Source organism: Monodon monoceros, unplaced genomic scaffold (assembly GCF_005190385.1).
Source record: "Monodon monoceros isolate NGI ecotype Baffin Bay Population unplaced genomic scaffold, NGI_Narwhal_1 Super_Scaffold_21, whole genome shotgun sequence".
Taxonomy (NCBI): Eukaryota; Metazoa; Chordata; class Mammalia; order Artiodactyla; family Monodontidae; genus Monodon; species Monodon monoceros.
In genome coordinates, this window is record NW_021703778.1 from 96,603,996 (window position 1) to 96,622,978 (window position 18,983).

General features: G+C 36.4%; 1 protein-coding gene across 5 annotated transcripts in view; it reads left to right on the top strand.

Annotated features, from left to right (window-relative positions):
* AQR (aquarius intron-binding spliceosomal factor) overlaps positions 1-18,983 on the top strand; it is a 120,223-nt gene that overhangs the window by 41,846 nt on the left and 59,394 nt on the right. For all 5 annotated transcript variants that reach the window (XR_003795862.1, XM_029237655.1, XM_029237658.1 and 2 more), the window contains 8 exons: positions 955-1,096; positions 4,192-4,370; positions 7,782-7,949; positions 9,327-9,496; positions 11,054-11,295; positions 13,223-13,369; positions 14,163-14,232; positions 16,745-16,855. Coding sequence is in view for 4 of the 5 variants with exons in the window: in XM_029237655.1 (XP_029093488.1) it covers positions 955-1,096; positions 4,192-4,370; positions 7,782-7,949; positions 9,327-9,496; positions 11,054-11,295; positions 13,223-13,369; positions 14,163-14,232; positions 16,745-16,855 (1,229 nt within the window). In the remaining variant the exon portion in view is untranslated. The remainder of the gene's footprint in view (positions 1-954; positions 1,097-4,191; positions 4,371-7,781; positions 7,950-9,326; positions 9,497-11,053; positions 11,296-13,222; positions 13,370-14,162; positions 14,233-16,744; positions 16,856-18,983) is intronic.

Consider the following 18,983-nt stretch of genomic DNA (forward strand, 5'->3'; position numbering starts at 1 on the left):
TTTTGTACATTGATGTTTCTTGCTTTTAGGTGCATTGTTTCTTTGGTGAGTGTGGATAGGGATGATGAAAATAATATGATTTGCTAGTAAAATGTGTTTGGGGGTTCTTTTTTTTTAAGATTTTTTTGATGTGGACCATTTTTAAAGTCTTTATTGAATTTGTTACAATATTGCTTCTGTTTTATGTTTTGGTTCTTTGGCTGCGAGGCATGTGGGATCTTAGCTACCCGGTCAGGTATCAAACCCGCACCCCCTGCACTGGAAGGCGAAGTCTTAACCACTGGACCACCAGGGAAGTCCCTGGGGTTCTTCTTTTTTGACCTTTTTGATATTGGTGCTGAGTGCTTGGTTACTTATTATCCCAGGGAAATAGTGTTAGGTGAAGGTAATGGAAAGAATATGGTTCATTAATGTTGTCAGAGAAGGGAAATAACTCCAGGAATAACATACAATCAATGCCTTATCCTTAAAGGCTAGCAAAACGGCAAAGGTTCAGAGCACCATAGTGATCACTGAAGATAGAGTTGTGTAATGTAATATACTAATTCAGTTTTCTTGGTAAATTTGGTCATGGGCTATGTTTATAGTAGCATTATTTACTTTGAGATTTGCCAAATACAAATTAGGTGGTAAAGAAAGAATTTTTAAACTACTTGTGTTAGTTTTAAGTATCTTTAAATACTTTTTAGAAGCACTGTTTGCATATGAGTCATTGATGTGCAGATTACATGTATTAATGAAATTCATCCTTTATTCCCAGTCTTAATAGATGGCATTTGTTAACTTGGTTTCAGTTTCTGTGTGGAAATGAGAATACGACCTTATCAAATATGCTGTATTTTAGACACCATTAAACTAGATTCTTAACAAATTTGTGCTGCCTTGTTTTAATACATAAAGCAGATGTCTGATTAAAACAAATAATTCAAATATGGATGTTATTTTCCTTTTCAGGTTGTCTTGCTCTTCCCAAGTTGAATTTGCAGTTTTTGACTCTTCATGATTACCTCCTAAGGAACTTTAATCTCTTCCGCTTAGAATCAACTTACGAAATTAGGCAGGACATCGAGGATAGTGTCAGCAGAATGAAGCCATGGTTAGTAAATTGGTTCCACTTGCAATGAAGAGATGCAAACAGTGACTGATGTACTTCTGTCAGAAACCTCACGTGTGTAATTAGAAATAATATATCTGTGGTGAAGATGCCCTTTAAAATATGAGATATTTACTCTGTGAGAAGTTCTTGAATGTGAGTTAGATATATCCAAAGTGCTAAAATAGAAAATATGTATCTGGGTCGTTGGAAGTGGGGCTGAGGGTAAGAGAAGAGAGGTCATTGTTCTGGGAAGTGGGGCGGGAGGGAGAAATGTAGGGGGGAGTAGGTTGGGCATTAGTAAAAGGGTAAAGAGGGAAGGGTATGGGCTGGCCAGCAGGCCTGTACTAGGCAGGGCAGTTTAAGTCCTGGGAGAAGCTTACGATAAAGGGGTATTCTATTACTCCAGCCGCTCTTGTGGCTGTCACCACTAGTCTCAGTCAGCCTCTCTAAAGGGCCTGGCAGGAGATGAGGGGCATAGCTGAACATTGCACAGAGTGGAACACTGGAACATCTTCCCTTCCCTCCATCCATAGGTTGCCTTGAAGAGACTAAATCATCAGCATTTACTTTTAGGGCCTGTTGAGTAGGTTTCGTTATTTGAAGAACTTTTCTGCCTAAACTCAGCTTTCCACCTGCTAGCTTCTGTCTGGAACTCCTTTAGCTAAGAAAAGACTTTCATTCTGTTGTAGACAGCTCTGCATTATAAGATTTATGAAGGTTCATTTTGCTTTTTAGACATGACTAACTTCGGGTAAATGCCCTTCGTTCACTATTTCATTCTAGGTATGAAATTATTGGAGATAAGTTATATATCACAGTTGACTGTAAATGAGTAAAATAATTCTGTAAAATGAATTTTCATTAAATTATTGTCACACCATGCATACATATGTACAATTATACTGCATTCTGTGTGAAAAGCTTAACATATTTTGAGTGTGAACTGATTCAGGTATCTTCCAGGCTTCTCTCCTTCCTAATTACAGAGAGCTGCATGGACACTGTGATTATGATGTTTTTTTCACTTCCATATTTTATTTCATACACAGTTCTAGTTTTTAATTATTATGTGAAAAGTTATTCTGGGTGAGAGTCTGAAACACAACAGAGTATTTTTGACTTAATAATCAGTTGAGTCAGTGGGCAGGCTAGCACTGTGCAATTTGTATACCCACTGGCTGATCGTCTCTGCCCACAGCTTTGCTGAAATTATTGCCCATTGTTTGGACCCCAGGGGAGTGCTTGATCAGAAAGCTGCCTTATAATTTATGGTTACCTTGCACTTATATGCTCAGACTCTGGACCTAATTTTGGTCATTTTGCAAAGTAGGGACTTAGTAACTAGCAGCTCAAGTAGAATTCATTTCTATTTTACTTAAATGCCAAATAAAGCAGTAATACTTGGAGTTCTTATGGTTTATTAATAAAATATATATATTTTTTTCTTGTGTTACGCGGGCCTCTCACTGTTGTGGCCTCTCCTGTTGCGGAGCACAGGCTCCGGACACGCAGGCTCAGCAGCCATGGCTCACGGGCCCAGCCGCTCTGCGGCATGTGGGATCTTCCTGGACTGGGGCACGAACCCGTGTCCCCTGCATTGGCAGGCAGACTCTCAACCCCTGCGCCACCAGGGAAGCCCCAATTTTTAAAAATTTACATTATTTTCTGCTAGTGGAAGAAAATGTTACGTTTTGGAGATAACTATTGATAATAAATTTTCATTCCTAATTGCCCATTATTGGAAACTGTTAAAAATTATGAGATCTTGAGGGATAGGGCTTCCTTCTGTTTCATGTCTTGAAGGTGGAAAAGTAGCAGAGGCATTTTTACTTATTGTGTAGTTCTAATCATGTTTTTAGGCTACTGAAACTACTGAGCAGTGTAAAAGAGGATGTGCTTATGAGGATCAGAAATCTATACTCTTTTAATGCCTCATGTTGCAGGTAGATTTTATAAAGGAGGAAAGAATTGGGGAGAGTAGATTAGTGGTTGCTTGGGAGTAGGAAGGGTTGACTGCAAGTAGACAAGAGGGATCTTTTTAAAGTAGGATGAAGATGTTCTAAAATTGGATTGTGGTGATGGATGCACAACTTTGTAAATTTACTAAAAGTTATTGTACATTTACAGTGAATGAATTTAATGGTATATGAACTATATTGCAATAAAGTTGTGAAAAATGGGGGAGGTGATAGAAAGTTATTACAAAAGCTTTTAGACACAAGGTAATGCCTTTTAGAAATTGTTTTAGTACTGACCAAGTCATTGGATTGCAGAACTTTTATTTTTAATTAGTTTCACTCTTTGATGTTACGAAGTTTTATAATTTTCTGTTATTTACAAAAGCCTTTACTTAGGATATAGGTTTTCTTTATCTTTGTAAGCGTGTCATTTTTGGCAGTACTTTACAATTTTGGAGTGTTGCTGCAGTTTTTGTATTACAGATTTCCCCAATACACTATTTAATGTAAAAGCTAAAGCACCAATATAAGAAGAAAGAATGAATATTTGCTTGTTGGTGGTTCTGGTTATTACAACTAGCTTGATGATTCCCCACACTGCCATCCATAGCAGTGTCTTTTCAGTGTTTTAAATATTGTGCCCTAAAGAAAGCATTTGCATAGATATTGTCATTTGCTTGTTTTTAATTTCTTAAGGTCTAGCTTGTTCTAAAAGATTTTTGAAGCAACTTATAGAAGTATTTATAGTACATAAGATAAAATGTAAACAGTTGAGGCTATCCTGATGAAGAGGGGAAGAGGGTAAGAATATAAAATAAAACTGAATGTGCTGGATTATTTCATTCTTTGACAAAATGGCTCATCTCTTACGTACATAGAGTTATATGTTTTTCTGGGAATGTGGGGGACATTCCTCTACTTCCCTTTTGTGGGCCATGTTTGCCTGTTTCATCCTACCATATATACTTCCTAAATATTGAGACTTAGGGGGTTTTTTTAGTTTAGAAATAAGAGTTACTAATGTTAGGGCTTAAATACTAGCTAACCACGTATTCTTAGTTACTAGTTTAACTTGTCCAAAGTTGAGCAAAAGTTGATCTTTGCTTGGGTAACCAGTCTTCTGCTTCTGGTTTCCAGGCAGTCTGAGTATGGCGGGGTGGTATTCGGTGGCTGGGCGCGAATGGCCCAGCCCATCGTGGCGTTCACCGTGGTGGAGGTTGCCAAACCCAGCATAGGCGAGAACTGGCCAACCCGGGTTCGCGCAGATGTCAGCATCCATCTGAACGTCAGAGACCACATCAGAGATGAGTGGGAAGGTAACTTTGCCTTTCAAGAAGTGGTCACCTTTTGCTGTTACAATTTATAGACTTTCACTTAGAGCATTAGCAAAGCACATTCACCAGATATTGCCCTTTTAAATTTATTAAATTTTATCTTTAAAATTTGTTTTAAAGAATGGCAATTGATTTATAGTTATTACTAGTAAAAATACCAAAGATCATACAAGAATAATTAAATACCTTCATACTCTAATAAAAAGCGTAAAATAGCACATATATCAGTGTTGTGAAAATTGCAGTTGGCAGAGCTGAGAGGAGAGCATTTTAAATCATAAAATTTAGGAAGATAATGTTTATGAATTTATAGGATCACTATAAAAAGAATAAAATATTTGTGTTCACTAAAGAAAGGGGGGAACCCACATATAACTTGCACACATGCAAAGCAAGTAAGGAAAATTGGTATTTTTAAGAGATAAAAGCAGCCAAAGTAAAGTGAACAGGGATGCATACAATTTGTACCAAAGAGAAGAAGTCAGATAAAAAAAATCAGTGAAATCAAATGTATTCAAGGATAAATAATAATTGCAGGGAAGTTATTTTCCCTATTCTTTACTAAGCAAGATTTTAGGGATGGGAGTTATATGTCACAATTTTATTTAGAGGCAGATATGTTCTAAGTTACTAAGTCAAATGGAGTTAAAACATCAATACCACCTGTGCCAGAAATGGCATGTAAACTGATTTTTAATTGGCACTTTTGTATTTTTCTCCCAGCTGTCTGTGAGAGCTCTTGCTGTCCCATTATGAGAAACAGGAGCTGGTAGGTTTTATCTCCTTCTACCTTCTTGGCATGCCAGAAGGAAAGGGATAGTCCCTTAATGGATCAGTTTTCAGAAATTATTGCTCTCAATATAGCTGTTTATAACCATAGGGTCTGTATGATATATTTATCAAATAATTCTGAAGGAAGCCAGCAACAAAGCTGGCCAAATGTTTAACAAATGGCCACCATAGTTGGTATAGTTTGTGACAGATTGTTTTTTTGGCTCTTGTATCCTTCAAAATTGTTCAAATCTGGTGTATTACACATCTAGAATAATATATACCCTTATTATTGCTGAATTGTAAGAAAGTCATTCAGTTTCTGAAGAAGGTTTTACATTTATCTCCCCTTGGAGCTTAAGGAGGTATTAAAATAAACACTGTTTTACATAGTGGGTAATGAACTGAAATAACTTATTGGCCACCCCTAGAAGCAGTGATGGCTAGAAGTAAAACTTGAAGGAAAAAAAAGACCCTTTGTAGAAATGTATAGATGACAGATGACAAGCCTGCATTATAGTGTTAAGGAAAAAAAAGGATTTGTTACCCCAAACCCCTTACGAGTCTCTTACCTCCATTACTTTGGAGACTGGTAGTCAGAAGGCCATCAAATAGTCTTTTTTGTTTTTTTAAACATAGGCCTCTGGTAGATGAGAAATAGAATGGGTAGATTTTGATGGGCAAGATAGGGAACAACAGGGTATTGTGGGACAAGCAGTTCATCTGGGGCATGGTGGGGAGAAGAGTGTTTTCTGGGAGGCCAAAGCCAAAATGCAGGCCCTTTATTGATTCCAGATAGAGCAACCAAGTAAAAAGTGAGAGGGAGGTTCTGTAAATAGCAATGAACACTGTCCTGTAAAAACAGAAAATTTTTGAAGAATTTAAGCTAAATGCTGTAAAACATTGTTGTCCCTTCAAGAAGGTGTGAAGCTCAGGCCCTTATCTTCTCCATCACCCCATTTAAAATTAACGAAACAGAATTAGTGAAACTGAAATGTTGGATCCTGCCCTAGAAGGCACAGCCAGGAGTAAATGCAAATGGTTGAAAGGAGAGTTCAGCTTATTGTAATACAGGTATTTTTAATGTGGATGTAAGACGTCCCACAGCATCCCTCTGTGATGCCAAAAGGTAACATTGGTAGGTATTAAATTACTTCTCAGGGCCACTTCTTTGGCTCTGAGACTGGGAAGTTTTAATGAGTTGTGCAGATCAGAAGTCGTATAGGTGGTACAACTCACATAGTAGATCATTTCCCCTTAGTTTTCATTGTTCTCCTGCTTCTTCGCATAGAATCTGTTGGGAAATAAACAATGAAGTCATAATTATGAATCAGTTACTATTTCTAGCACACTTAAACCCTATTCCATATTGAAACAAACCAGAATGGTGCGAATTAATACTATTAGCCACGCACTCACATGGCTGGTTTGATTTAGTTGTATCTCTTATTACCAAGGTTATGAGCAAGCAGACTGTTTAAATTTGCATTTATACTATACAATGACTAACAGAAGTGACTCGGGGGACTTCCCTGGTGGCACAGAGGTTAAGAATCCGCCTGCCAATGCAGGGGACACGGGTTCCAGCCCTGGTCCGGGAAGATCCCACATGCTGTGGAGCACCTAAGCCGGTGCATCACAACTACTGAGCCAGTGCTCTAGAGCCTGTGAACCACAACTACTGAGCCGGCGTGCCACAACTGCTGAAGCCCGTGTGCCTAGAGCCCGTGCTTTGCAACAGAGAGAGGCCACCACAATTAGAAGCCTGCAACGAAGAGTAGCCCCCCACTCACTGCAACTAGAGAAAGCCCGTGTGCAGCAATGAAGACACAACACAGCCAAAAATAAATAAAACTAAAGTAAAAAATGAATCGGGGGGGAAAAAATGAAGATTAAGTGGTGTAACATTATATGCTGTGTGGTCTAATTTTGTGTCCCTTGTCTTCCAGTGTGTATTTTTTAATAGAGCTGGGAATCCAGTTGAATCCATAATTTGAGCCAATGACTGAGAAACTACAGACTTTGGCACAAGTCTCCTATTTCTTGGCATTTGCTTATAAAAATTTCAGCATTTGCCAACTGAAGCAATATATATTCAGCTGCCTTCTCAAGATGCTATCTATAAACAGTGCTTTTGTGCCTTGATGAATTATTCTAGACTTGACCTCTTCTGGTGAAATACAATTAGACTGTTGTTGAAATGACACTGATGGACAATTTAAACTGGTGTTCGAAACCTGCTAAATATGATATAGATGGATTACATGCCAACCATATTTTTGGTTACTTATTAAGAATGTTATAAATAAGAATGATGACAAGCATCCAGTTTTGGAGCTGTAGCGTGATCTGGAGGACTTATTCAGTAATGTATAAATGGCATAAAAGTTTCTAATTTTAATATAAAGAGAAATTTTTATTTAATTATTGCTGTCAAACATTGAGTATTGAAGGTTATAGGAAAACCCATAATTGTATTACAAAGCACGTATAATCATTGATCACCTCTGATATTTTAAATGTTTTATATACCTTTTCAAAAGATAAGAGGATGAGAATTTGCCAACAGGAGACAAAGCAATGTCATTCTAATAAGTGGAAATGTCTTTTGTGTTTTACTAGGACTTCGGAAGCATGATGTATGCTTTTTAATTACCGTACGTCCCACAAAACCTTATGGTACCAAGTTTGACCGGAGGAGACCTTTTGTTGAGCAGGTTGGCCTGGTTTATGTCAGAGGCTGTGAGGTCCAGGGCATGCTGGATGATAAAGGGCGTGTCATTGAAGACGGTATGGTGATCTGCATGTTCGAAAGAGTGTGTATACGTAATGATAAATGTCTTTGCCATTTTTCCTTTTTGTGTCCTAGGTGATTTTTTTTAGTTGTTTTATATACCAAATCAACACAAAGAATTATATATAAAAGTGTGTAGGGTACCTACGACCCAGTTTTAGAAATAAATAATATGGTTTCTAAACTTCTGTTTTAGATATTGGACAGGATCTTTTGGAATTGCCAATATTTAAAATTCTTCCTTATATGATACTTTACAATATTGCTTTTAAAAACCTCTAAACACCTCTTATAGTTGTTCAGTGATATATTTTTCTCATTTTTCCTTTCTAAGTTTTACTGATTTGATTCATGAGAGCAGTGGTTCTCAAATGGAAACAGCACTACCCTGTGTTTCAAAATACATGGTGGTATGTCATATGACTGGGGTAAAGGAAGGGGATGGTGAGCTCTTGGTGTTTGATGCACCAAGTCCAGGATGCACCAAGTCCGGGATGTTGAGTATCTTAGCAGAACCGTCTTCTAGAAGGGACTGCCCTGCCCAAGATGCCAGCATTACCCTATTTAGAAACACAGTTTGATTTCTTAGACTTAACTGATTGTTTTTTGAAATTCTTTCTTTTGTTGTCCTGACTTTTTTGATAATACTTACTATTAAATTATAACTGCATCTATGTTCAGTGCTTATTTTACAATTTGTTTATGAAGCTTCTCTCAGAACTTGAATCAGCTTCTACTACCTGTGATTTCAAGATCGAATCATTGCTAAGGGGCTGAAAATTAGGCTACTCTTATCACTAGAATAAAAGAAAAAGGAGAAGAGAATGGAGGACAGGTAGAATAAACATAAGGCCACATCCTGGGACCAGAGTTGGAGGTCTAAGGCAAAAAGAAAGGAGAGAGGGCATAGGGGCAAGAAAAAGCATCTGAGCTTTCAGCCACTAGTATATGAAATTTCCTGTTATACTAGTGATGTTACACATGGAATATGGAAGGACAAAAAGAGTAATCAGCTGAGTACCTACTATATGTAAGGCGATAGGAGGAGCTATGAGTAACTGACACAAGTAAAGTTCTTTGACCTCTAAGGATCCTATTCTAGTTGAGGGCATACACAAATAATTGCAATTCATGGCATTGCACCATAAACATCACATGACTGTCTGGGAAGAAATAGTGACAGTTTAGAGAAAGGAGAAAATATTTTCAGCTTGGAACTCAAAATGGATGAGTGGAAGGCATTCTAGTTGGGGGAATTGCTGGAGTTAAATCTGGACACTTTACTCATCATTTCTAGAAAAGGAGTTCTGCTAACTTACTATGATATTTGAAAAGTATATATTTCATTTAATAAACTTTAAAAAAATGTCTAGGACCTGAACCCAGACCCAATCTTAGAGGAGAATCAAGGACATTTAGAGTGTTTTTGGATCCAAACCAGTATCAACAAGATATGACCAATACAATACAAAATGGAGCAGAAGATGTGTATGAAACTTTCAATATAATAATGAGGAGAAAACCGAAGGAAAATAACTTTAAGGTAATCTGGGGGCTATAAACTAAAAGTAGTATTTCATAATTTGAATAACTTTTAAGACATAAATATGTAGATCCTACGTTAAAAAAGATTTGTTAAAATAACGATCACTGCTTGTGTTTAGATTCTAAACAAATCTCTTAAATTCTTAACATATAGATTAAATATAAAAACTTAAGTAAATTTATTTGCTAAATCTTACTTTGTCTTTTGATGAGTTTGGAAACTTAAAATATAAATTAATCCAGGTGTTATTTTAAAAATCAGCCTCCCTTCTTGCTTTTCGTATATTAGATACTCAGTTTATGCTTCAGTCTGAGATGAAGAAAACTGCTTGTTTGTTTACTGAGACTTCTTTTTTAAATCAAATGTAGGTGTATTTTCAAAGTACTTTAGGAGTACAAATGTGGAACCTCAGGGTTCTAAATTACTGTGATATTTTGTATTTATACTTTACTCATTAGTGGGAAAAGGGAAGTTTGGGGGCTAGAGAGTTTTACCTTTATAATAACTTTATGGAGAGAAAAGGAGTTTTAGTAAGGAAGAATTTGGAAGTATTATTTGAAACTATACTATAAAACTTAAACATTGAGCAGTTCTAGCATTTGATAACACTAGCTTTTGCACAAATGCCTTTCTTTTCTCTCTCCCCCAAAATAGTGCTTCTTATACATTATCACTTTATTACCATTTTTAAAAAAAGAAAATCTCATATACAAAGGAATTTATTTTCTATCTCACACTCCACATCCAATCCATCAATCAGTCTAATTACCTTACCACCTCCACTGATGCCATGTGCAAGACACCTTCATCTCTCACATGCCTGCTTCTCTTCTTGACTGCTCCTCCCCTTATATTATTCTCCACATAGTGATTGAATGTGAATAATACCTTGGTACCTCTGTTCACACTCTTTAGTGGTCTCCCATCACAGTAGAAAGTTGTTACCATAATCCAAAAGTCCCATTATTATCTGTCCTCTGGCTGCCTCTCCAACACCATCTTCTAACACTTTTTCCTTATTCACTCCATGCCAGTCACACTGACCCTTTTGCTCCTCTTTAATAATGCAGGCTTCTGTACATGGTATTTCCGCTTACCTAGACAGTCTTCTCCCAGGTATCTACATGGTTTTTCCTTTCACTTTACATGGGCAGCTCTGTTTAATTTCTAAGAGGAAGCATTTTTTTAAGGGTTTGTTCTATAATGGTCTATAATTATAGACCACATCAGGTCTATAATGTGTAGACCTGATCAGATTTTCATCCTGCTCAACAGAAGTCAAGTGGTAAACTTGTCTATGACATTCTGTCTAAACGAACTACTAATGGATAAACTGTTCTTGCTGAGTTTGGTCTTTTGTTTAACTCAGTGTATGGTATCAGCTGAAAATATAGCTGTTGATTCACTCTAGCCAAGCACCTGTCAGCAGAAAATAGCTTCTTGCCCTGAAACACTCAGGAATTCTGGTTAGTGCAGCCAGCTTGGCATTCCATTGAAGTGCAAATGTTTGAGATGTCTTCTTCACAAAATCCGTTTTTGTCCTCTTACTGACAGGCTGTGCTGGAGACTATTCGGAACCTGATGAATACTGATTGTGTGGTACCTGACTGGCTGCATGACATCATTTTAGGTTATGGGGATCCAAGTAGTGCACATTATTCCAAAATGCCCAATCAGATCGCCACCCTTGATTTCAATGATACATTTTTCTCCATTGAGCATTTAAAAACCAGCTTTCCTGGTCATAATGTTAAAGTAACTGTGGATGACCCAGCTCTACAGATACCCCCTTTCAGGTAAAGTCAAAACTGGATATACTCCTTTTAAGCTTTCTGTAGTCAGTCTGAGTTAGGCCATCAGGACTGTAGCTAAAGTAAGTTTTGAGTATCATATCTGGATTATGTTTGGGTAGTCTTTACCCTCACCATATAATCACTGGGATAAATTTATTTCTAATTCTTTGTGTAGTAGCTATTTTAAGACCACAGTAAAAGTAGCCTCATGTCTTACAAGGGTTCAGTAAATGCTTTTTGTCTGAAGAGTACTATATAAATGTAGCTGTAGCATTTGACTGAAGAAATATGTGCTAATTAATACACATAGCCATGTGATTTTGAACTTTCTTTTGTTTTAGGAAAAAATTCTCTTTTTTTCTTTTAACCCTGATTGCTTTTACAAATTTTAAATATTCATAATATAGTTATACTCAAAGTTAAAGGAGCTTTGGTTTAATTTGAGTAGAAAAAGAACAAAGTACCTGAAGTGCTGATTGCTTCATGAATTCTGTCATATGGATTAGTGGCGAAGCACTAAGTATACCTTGGTGGTAGCAGAGGACTTAATTACTTTCTTAGTTGCAAATTAGAATGTTTTTAATTAACTGTTATATATAAATATAATAATTCTGCATATTAAAAGCATGTATGCTTTATAACTCCCAAACCTAGTCTTCCTCTGTACTTTCCTCATCTTGTTAATGGCAAAATCATCTTGAAATCTCAGCAGTGCTTTTTTTGTTTTTTTTTTTTGTTTTTGCGATACGTGGGCCTCTCACCGTTGTGGCCTCTCCTGTTGCGGAGCACAGGCTCCGGGTGCGCAGGCTCAGTGGCCATGGCTCACGGGCCCAGCCGCTCCGTGGCATGTTGGATCCTCCCAGACTGGGGCACGAACCCGTGCCCCCTGCATCGGCAGGCGGACTCTCAACCACTGCGCCACCAGGGAAGCCCAACACTTCAGTCTTTATAATGGCAATGTCTTTGCTCCCTCTGTCTCCTTGCTTAAACCCATTACATGCCTTACTGCTAGAGTCATTCCATTGTCTAACAGTTTAATTTTAGGGTATTCATCAACTTCCTCAGGTACCTATGGGAAGTTGCCTGCTGAGGTATCCCTGACCCCAGGCTAAGAACTTCTGCCTTAAAGGCTTGATATTCCAAAGGTGTCAGAACAAGGCTCCCGCCTTTCTCTCTAGCCCTTTTTTTCTCTATTGTATCCTACACTTCAGCAGAACTGGCTACTTCTTTCTTCCTGGAATGTCTATTGAAATTCATTTTAGATGCCACCTTTCCCATAAAGCCTTTTCTGATTAAATGAAGGACAGTGTGTAAGGCACTTTACAGTGCATGTGCCGTAAGCATATAAATTTTCTTTTGTAAACATGCTAAGTGAAAGAAGCCAGACAGAAGAAAACAAATATTGTATGATTCCATTTACATGAAATGTCCAGAATAGGACAATATAAAGACAGACTGATTGCCAGAGGCTGGGTTTAGGTTGGAATACAGAGTGACTACTTAATTGCATGGGTTTTCCTTTGGACTGATTAAAATATCCTGGCATTAGAGAGTAGTGATGACTATACAACATTGTATAAAACCCATTGAATTGAACCTTTAAAATGGTAAATTTTATATTATGTGAATATTACCCCAATTAAAAAATAGTTAATTATTTCCCCTAAGAAAACAAAATAAATATATAAATAAATGTTTCTTCTTTGATTCTCCTTTAATCAGATGACTTTTTTCTTAATCTAAACACCCTTAACTGCATTTTAATGCTTTTAAATATACTTTTTTCAAAATTTATGTGCAGATAGTAAGTTCCTTTAAACTATAGATGTTTCTTACTCATCTGATTATCCTCTATACAATGTCATGCACAAGATAGGTGCTTGGTAAATTGTTGTTAATTGTAAAAATGAACAAGGTTTTGCTCTTGTAGGATAACTTTTCCAGTAAGAAATGGAAAGGGGAAGAAAAGGAAAGATGCAGAGAAGGAAGATGAAGACACTGAAGAGGCAAAAACCTTAATTGTTGAACCTCATGTTATTCCTAATAGAGGTCCTTATCCTTACAACCAGCCCAAACGGTAATTTCACTATTTCTGCTAATTGTAATAATGAATAATAGTTTGCTATTTCAAGTGGATTAGTAATATTTAAAATTTTTTCTGATTTTAAAAATTATTTAGAAACTTCTGTTTCTGGACCCTGTTTACTTCTCTTCTGTTAGTTTTGGCCATTTGTAGTAATATTTTTGGCCATTCTGTAGTTAGTAATATTTCAAAAAGAAACATTTTCAGGTACTATGAGAAATAAATATTAACAGTCTACCTTAATGTGAGCACAAGGTTCTTACTTCATGACCATGTGTTGCATTTAGCAGCTACCCTTGTGCTTGTGTGCCATGACTAATAAAGTGGCATTGTATTTGGTGTTAGATTTGGAACTAGAATTTTGACACTCTTGTTAAGATCTGGGCTGGGCTAAACATATTGGAAAATAACTGTAGTCTTTTCTTTCCATAAAATTCATGCAGTTTTAATTGGTCTGTGGAGGGGCGGAGGTAAAGAGGGTCATTCAGAAGAGATTGGGCCAGTCATGTAGGATGTAAAGTTCTTGAGATCTGCTGTGCAACATTGTGCTTATAGTTAACAACACTGTACTGTACATTTAAAATTTGTTAAGAGGGTATATCTTATTTTATGTACTGTTTACTGCACACACACCCACAGAAAGGGCTGGATTGGGAGGAGGAAGAAATTGGGAAACAAGGGGCAAATATAGAGCAGATGTTCAGACCTCTGGTCATTGTTGTCTAAATTCTTACTAACGTCATCCATCTTTATTTTTAACGAACTTCTTATCAACTCTTATTTGAAGGAATACAATTCAGTTCACTCATACACAGATAGAGGCCATCCGTGCTGGAATGCAGCCTGGGCTAACTATGGTAAGAGAGTTACTGTTCTACAAGTTCTTAAATGGATTCAGACTAGAAGTGTCAGATTTTCAGCGTGTATTCTGTTTTAAGGCCAAAAGCCCAACTTAATTAAGTGTTTATAAGTAATTGTGGCATCTTATGTGTATGGACGCTACTCATTTCAATGTTCATAAATAAAGTTTTGTTAGAACCTCACTGTGGCCATTCATTTATGTATTGCCTGTAGCCATTTTTGTGCCACGACAGCAGAGTTTAAATACTTGTAGCAGAGACTGTATGGGCCACAAAGAGTAAAATGTTTACTTGCTGGCCCTGTACAGAAAAAGTCTGTTGACAATGCTTTGGAAATGTGTTTAATTTCCAAGTATTTGAAGGTTTTTACTGATTTCTGGTCTAAGTCCATTATAGTCAGAGAACATACTTTCTATGATTTCAATTTTTTTTAATTTATTAAGGTTTGTTTTATGGCCCAGGATATGATTTATTGGTGAATATTCTGTGTACACTTGAAAAGAATGTGTGTTCTGTTGTCTTGGGTGGAGTGTCTTGTTTATGTCAATGAGATCCATTTGGTTGATGCTGTTGTTCAGTACTTGTCTATCCCTGCTGGTATTCCACGTACTATTGCTGTTGCTGACTGAGAGAGGAGTATTGAAGTCTCCAACTATAATTGTGAATTTGTTTCTCCTTTCAGTTTTGTCCATTTTTGCTTCATGTATTTTAAAGCTTTATGGATATGTACATACACTTTCAGGGTTGTTGTGTCTTCTTGGTGAATTGACACTTTTGTCATGTATAATGTCTGTCTTTATCACTGGTAATTTTCTTTACTCTAAAGTTTACTTTGATATTAATATAGCCATCACAGCTTTCTTTTGATTAGTGTTTACATGATATATCTTTTCCCATCAGTTTACTTCTAACCTACCTATTATATTTGAAGTGAGTTCCTTGTAGACAGCATATAGTTGGTGCGTGGGCTTTTTTCTCCATTCTGACAAGTCTCTGCTTTTAATTGGTGTGTTCAGTCCATTTACATTTAATGTACTTATTAATGTGTTTGGGTTTAGGCCTACCATTTCATTATTTGTTTTATGTTTGTTCCCTTTTTTGTGTGTTCCTGTTTCCCTTTTCCTGCCTTCTTCTGAGTTATTTGGATAGTTTTTAGTGTTTCATTTATATTTATCTATTTTGTTCTTTTATTATATCTCTTGTATAGGTTTTTCTTAATGGCTGCTCTAGAGAATTACAATATACATACTTACTCTTTCACAGCCTACTTAGAATCAGTATTCTGTCTCTTAAATTGATTGGAGGATCCTTGCTTCTGTATAGGTCCCTTTACCTTCCCCTTTTATGTTGTAGTTGTCATATGTTTTACCTGTAAATACACTGAAAATACCATCAGGCAATATTAGAACTTTTTCTTGCAGACATCAAACATATTTTAAAGAACTCCAGAGGAGAAGAATAGTCTGTTATATTTACCATTTATCCTTTATTCCTGATATCTCAAGTATCCTCTGGTATCATTTCCTTTGTCTGAGGATTTCTTTTACCAGTTTTCTTTTTGTTGGGGTTTTTTTTGTGGGGGGGATACGCAGGCCTCTCACTGTTGTGACTTCTCCCGTTGCGGAGCACAGGACGCGCAGGCTCCGGATGCGCAGGCTCAGCAGCCATGGCTTACGGGCCCAGCCGCTCTGTGGCATGTGGGATCCTCCAAGACTGGGGCACGAACCCGTGTCTCCTGCATCGGCAGGCGGACTCTCAACCACTGCGCCACCAGCGAAGCCCCCTTTTACCAGTTTTAAGAGCAGATCAGCTAGCAATGAATTACCTTTATTTTCCTTCATATGAGAATGTCTCTAATTCATCTTCATTTTTTAAAGATATTTTCACTGGACAAAGAATATTGCATTGATAGTTTTCTCCTTTCAGCACTTTAAAAATGTTATTCCACTTCCTTTTGGCTTCCATGTTCTGATGAGAAGTCCACAGTCATTTGAAACATCTTTTTGCTATATGTAATATATCATTTTTCTCTGGTTGCTATTAAGATTTTTTTCTCTGTCTTTAGATTCCAACCATTTAATTATTATGTGTCTGGCCTTAGATTTCTTTGGGATTATTCTGTTTATGGTTAAATGAGCTTCTTGAATCTGCAATTTATGTCTTTTGCCAGATTTGGGAAATTTTCAGCCATTATTTCTTTAAATACTTTTTCTACACTGCATGCTTTTCCCCTTCTTTCTAGGATTAGAGATATATTATACCTTTTAATATTGCCTCATAGATTCACAAGGCTGTGTGTATTATTTTTTTAATCTTTTTTTTTCTGCTTGTTGTTCAGGTTGGGTGATTTCTATTGATTTGTCTTCAAGTTCACTAACTCTGTCTTGTCCATTCTGCATTGAACTTACCCAGTGAATTTTTAAATTTATTTTACCTTTCAGTTTTAAAATCTCCGTTTTCTAACTATGTGATAACTTAGTTGTTTGCTATGTGTTCATCTGCTTTTTAGGTTGTGGGCCCACCAGGTACAGGAAAAACAGATGTGGCAGTCCAAATCATATCCAACATCTACCACAATTTCCCAGAGCAGAGGACTCTGATTGTTACTCATTCCAATCAGGTAAAAGAGAGAGTGTGTATGTGCATGTGCATGCATGCACTCCATACATGCATGTATGAAATGGACATGCATGTATGGAGTGGGAGATGCATGAAAGCACAATGGAGATTTCTGCTTATATGATAACCTGATTATGGGCTCACAGAGTACCAGGAAAGGCTGATGAGCATAATGTTTGTTATTGAGTTAATCTTGGATTATCTCTGGTCATGACTAGACCATATTGAGAAAAATATAAAAACAATCTTTTATTTCGAATAGAGGCAGTCCAAATGTGGAAAAGCTGAGAAGAATATTTGGATATGTGGTAATTGCCTTTTTCTCCTATCATCCATGCTAAGCTAGACCTTTTACTTTGAGATCAAAAGCATTACCCCTTACTAGTAGTATTTTTCTACTAGTAGAATGGATATTCCTAAAAGACTAAATCCAGATCATATTAATACTGGATTAAATTTTAAATCCTTATAAAATATGCATATGAATATGTATATTACATGGAAGGACAATTTTAGGTTGCAGGTCCAATACATAAGGCATTTATAAATAGCCAAAACAAGGAAAACAAACTCCTTTCTTGTAAATAATGGATGAAAAATGGTCTTTACATCTGTATGTGTACTGAGGTAATTATTCTGAAGCTGTCACTACCATAGACATGAAAAAGAACAAGTGATATTAACTCTAATGTAAAATGTGACAGGGAGCTAGCTCTCAGAACATTCTGAAACATGTTATGAAACTCACATGGTAGTCTAAATCTCCAAAGGTACTTGTTTTCTCTGAATACTTATTAACAATAGTGATTTCAGTTGACCAATTCTTTAAAAAAGTTGGTCTACAGAGAAACACTGAGTTTTTAGAATGCTAAATGTTATTTACGGTTATTCATCAACTTAATCTCAGGATTTTAAAATTAGTACTATCCAGTTCATTCACTTATGTTTTTATTTCTTTAAAGTTTATAAGTAACTGGCCTGGTGTACTAAAATTGTGCACAAGAGAGGGTTAAGACTTTATCTTGATAAAAGAAACATTAACTGTGTAAAGACTTTTTTCTTCTATTTAATAAAATTCAGTCTATAATAATGTTACCTATTTACAGATGCTTAGAATGAATAAGGAATTATTCAGTGTTGTTTTAACATAATATTTTTTAGTAAATTTTGTCATAACTTGATAATGACTTTCTATAGTATCCTCTACTTATGACTGTCTTGTGTAGCACAATTATAGAGAAGGTTATTTTGCAAAAATAGCCAAAGATTTCTTTGCTCCTTTGATAATCAGACCATCCCCTTAAACGCAAGTTGTTGATATTTCACAACTGTTTTGTTTACCAGATCTTGGTTCCCATCTATAATTCTAGCAGTTCTCCAACATCACTTTAATTCACGATGAAATCTTGCAGTTTTTTCTGAGACTGCAATGTGCTAGTATTTTTTGTCCCCTAAATCTATGTGGTTCGTGAGTTTGGATAGGAAAGGTTTGGACAGTGAGTAATGCCATGTGGTCTGATCTATTGCATCTCAAGTTTTAGATGGAAAATATCAAGAGTTTAGATAGCGTGAATTTTTTCCTGAAGATTTATGTTTATCGCATCAGTTTCTGAGCTCTAATTGCTAGAATTTTGATAGCAAAGGATATCTGTATACCTTACGTAGCCTGGATGTTTACAAGACTGGATGCTGACCTCATGGGCGGGGTTAAACTAGTGGTAAATTGGGAGAAATATTTGAGTGGGGGCTAATTTTTAAATGTCATTTTATTAGCATATCTTTCCATGCAATGAAACTTTTGCCTTTCTGCAAAACCTTATAACTGCAGATGTTCAGATAGTAAATACTAGGATTTCAGGGAGCCCCAAATACGAACATTTCATAGGTAAATGGCTTTCATCAGAACAGTTTGCAATGAGTGCTCTGCTTCTTATTGTATAGAGAGCTAATTTAGACTTTCAGTCTAAGATTTGAATGTTGCACTTTACCTTTCCTCTCTGTGATCCTTTTGAAGTATTCTACCCACACATCTAAGAGGACTTATCCAACCACAAAAACTTTTCAGTTTTCTGCAACTCATGGAAATTCTGTTAAATAAAATGAAACTTAATGTGATTGTTAATTATTTT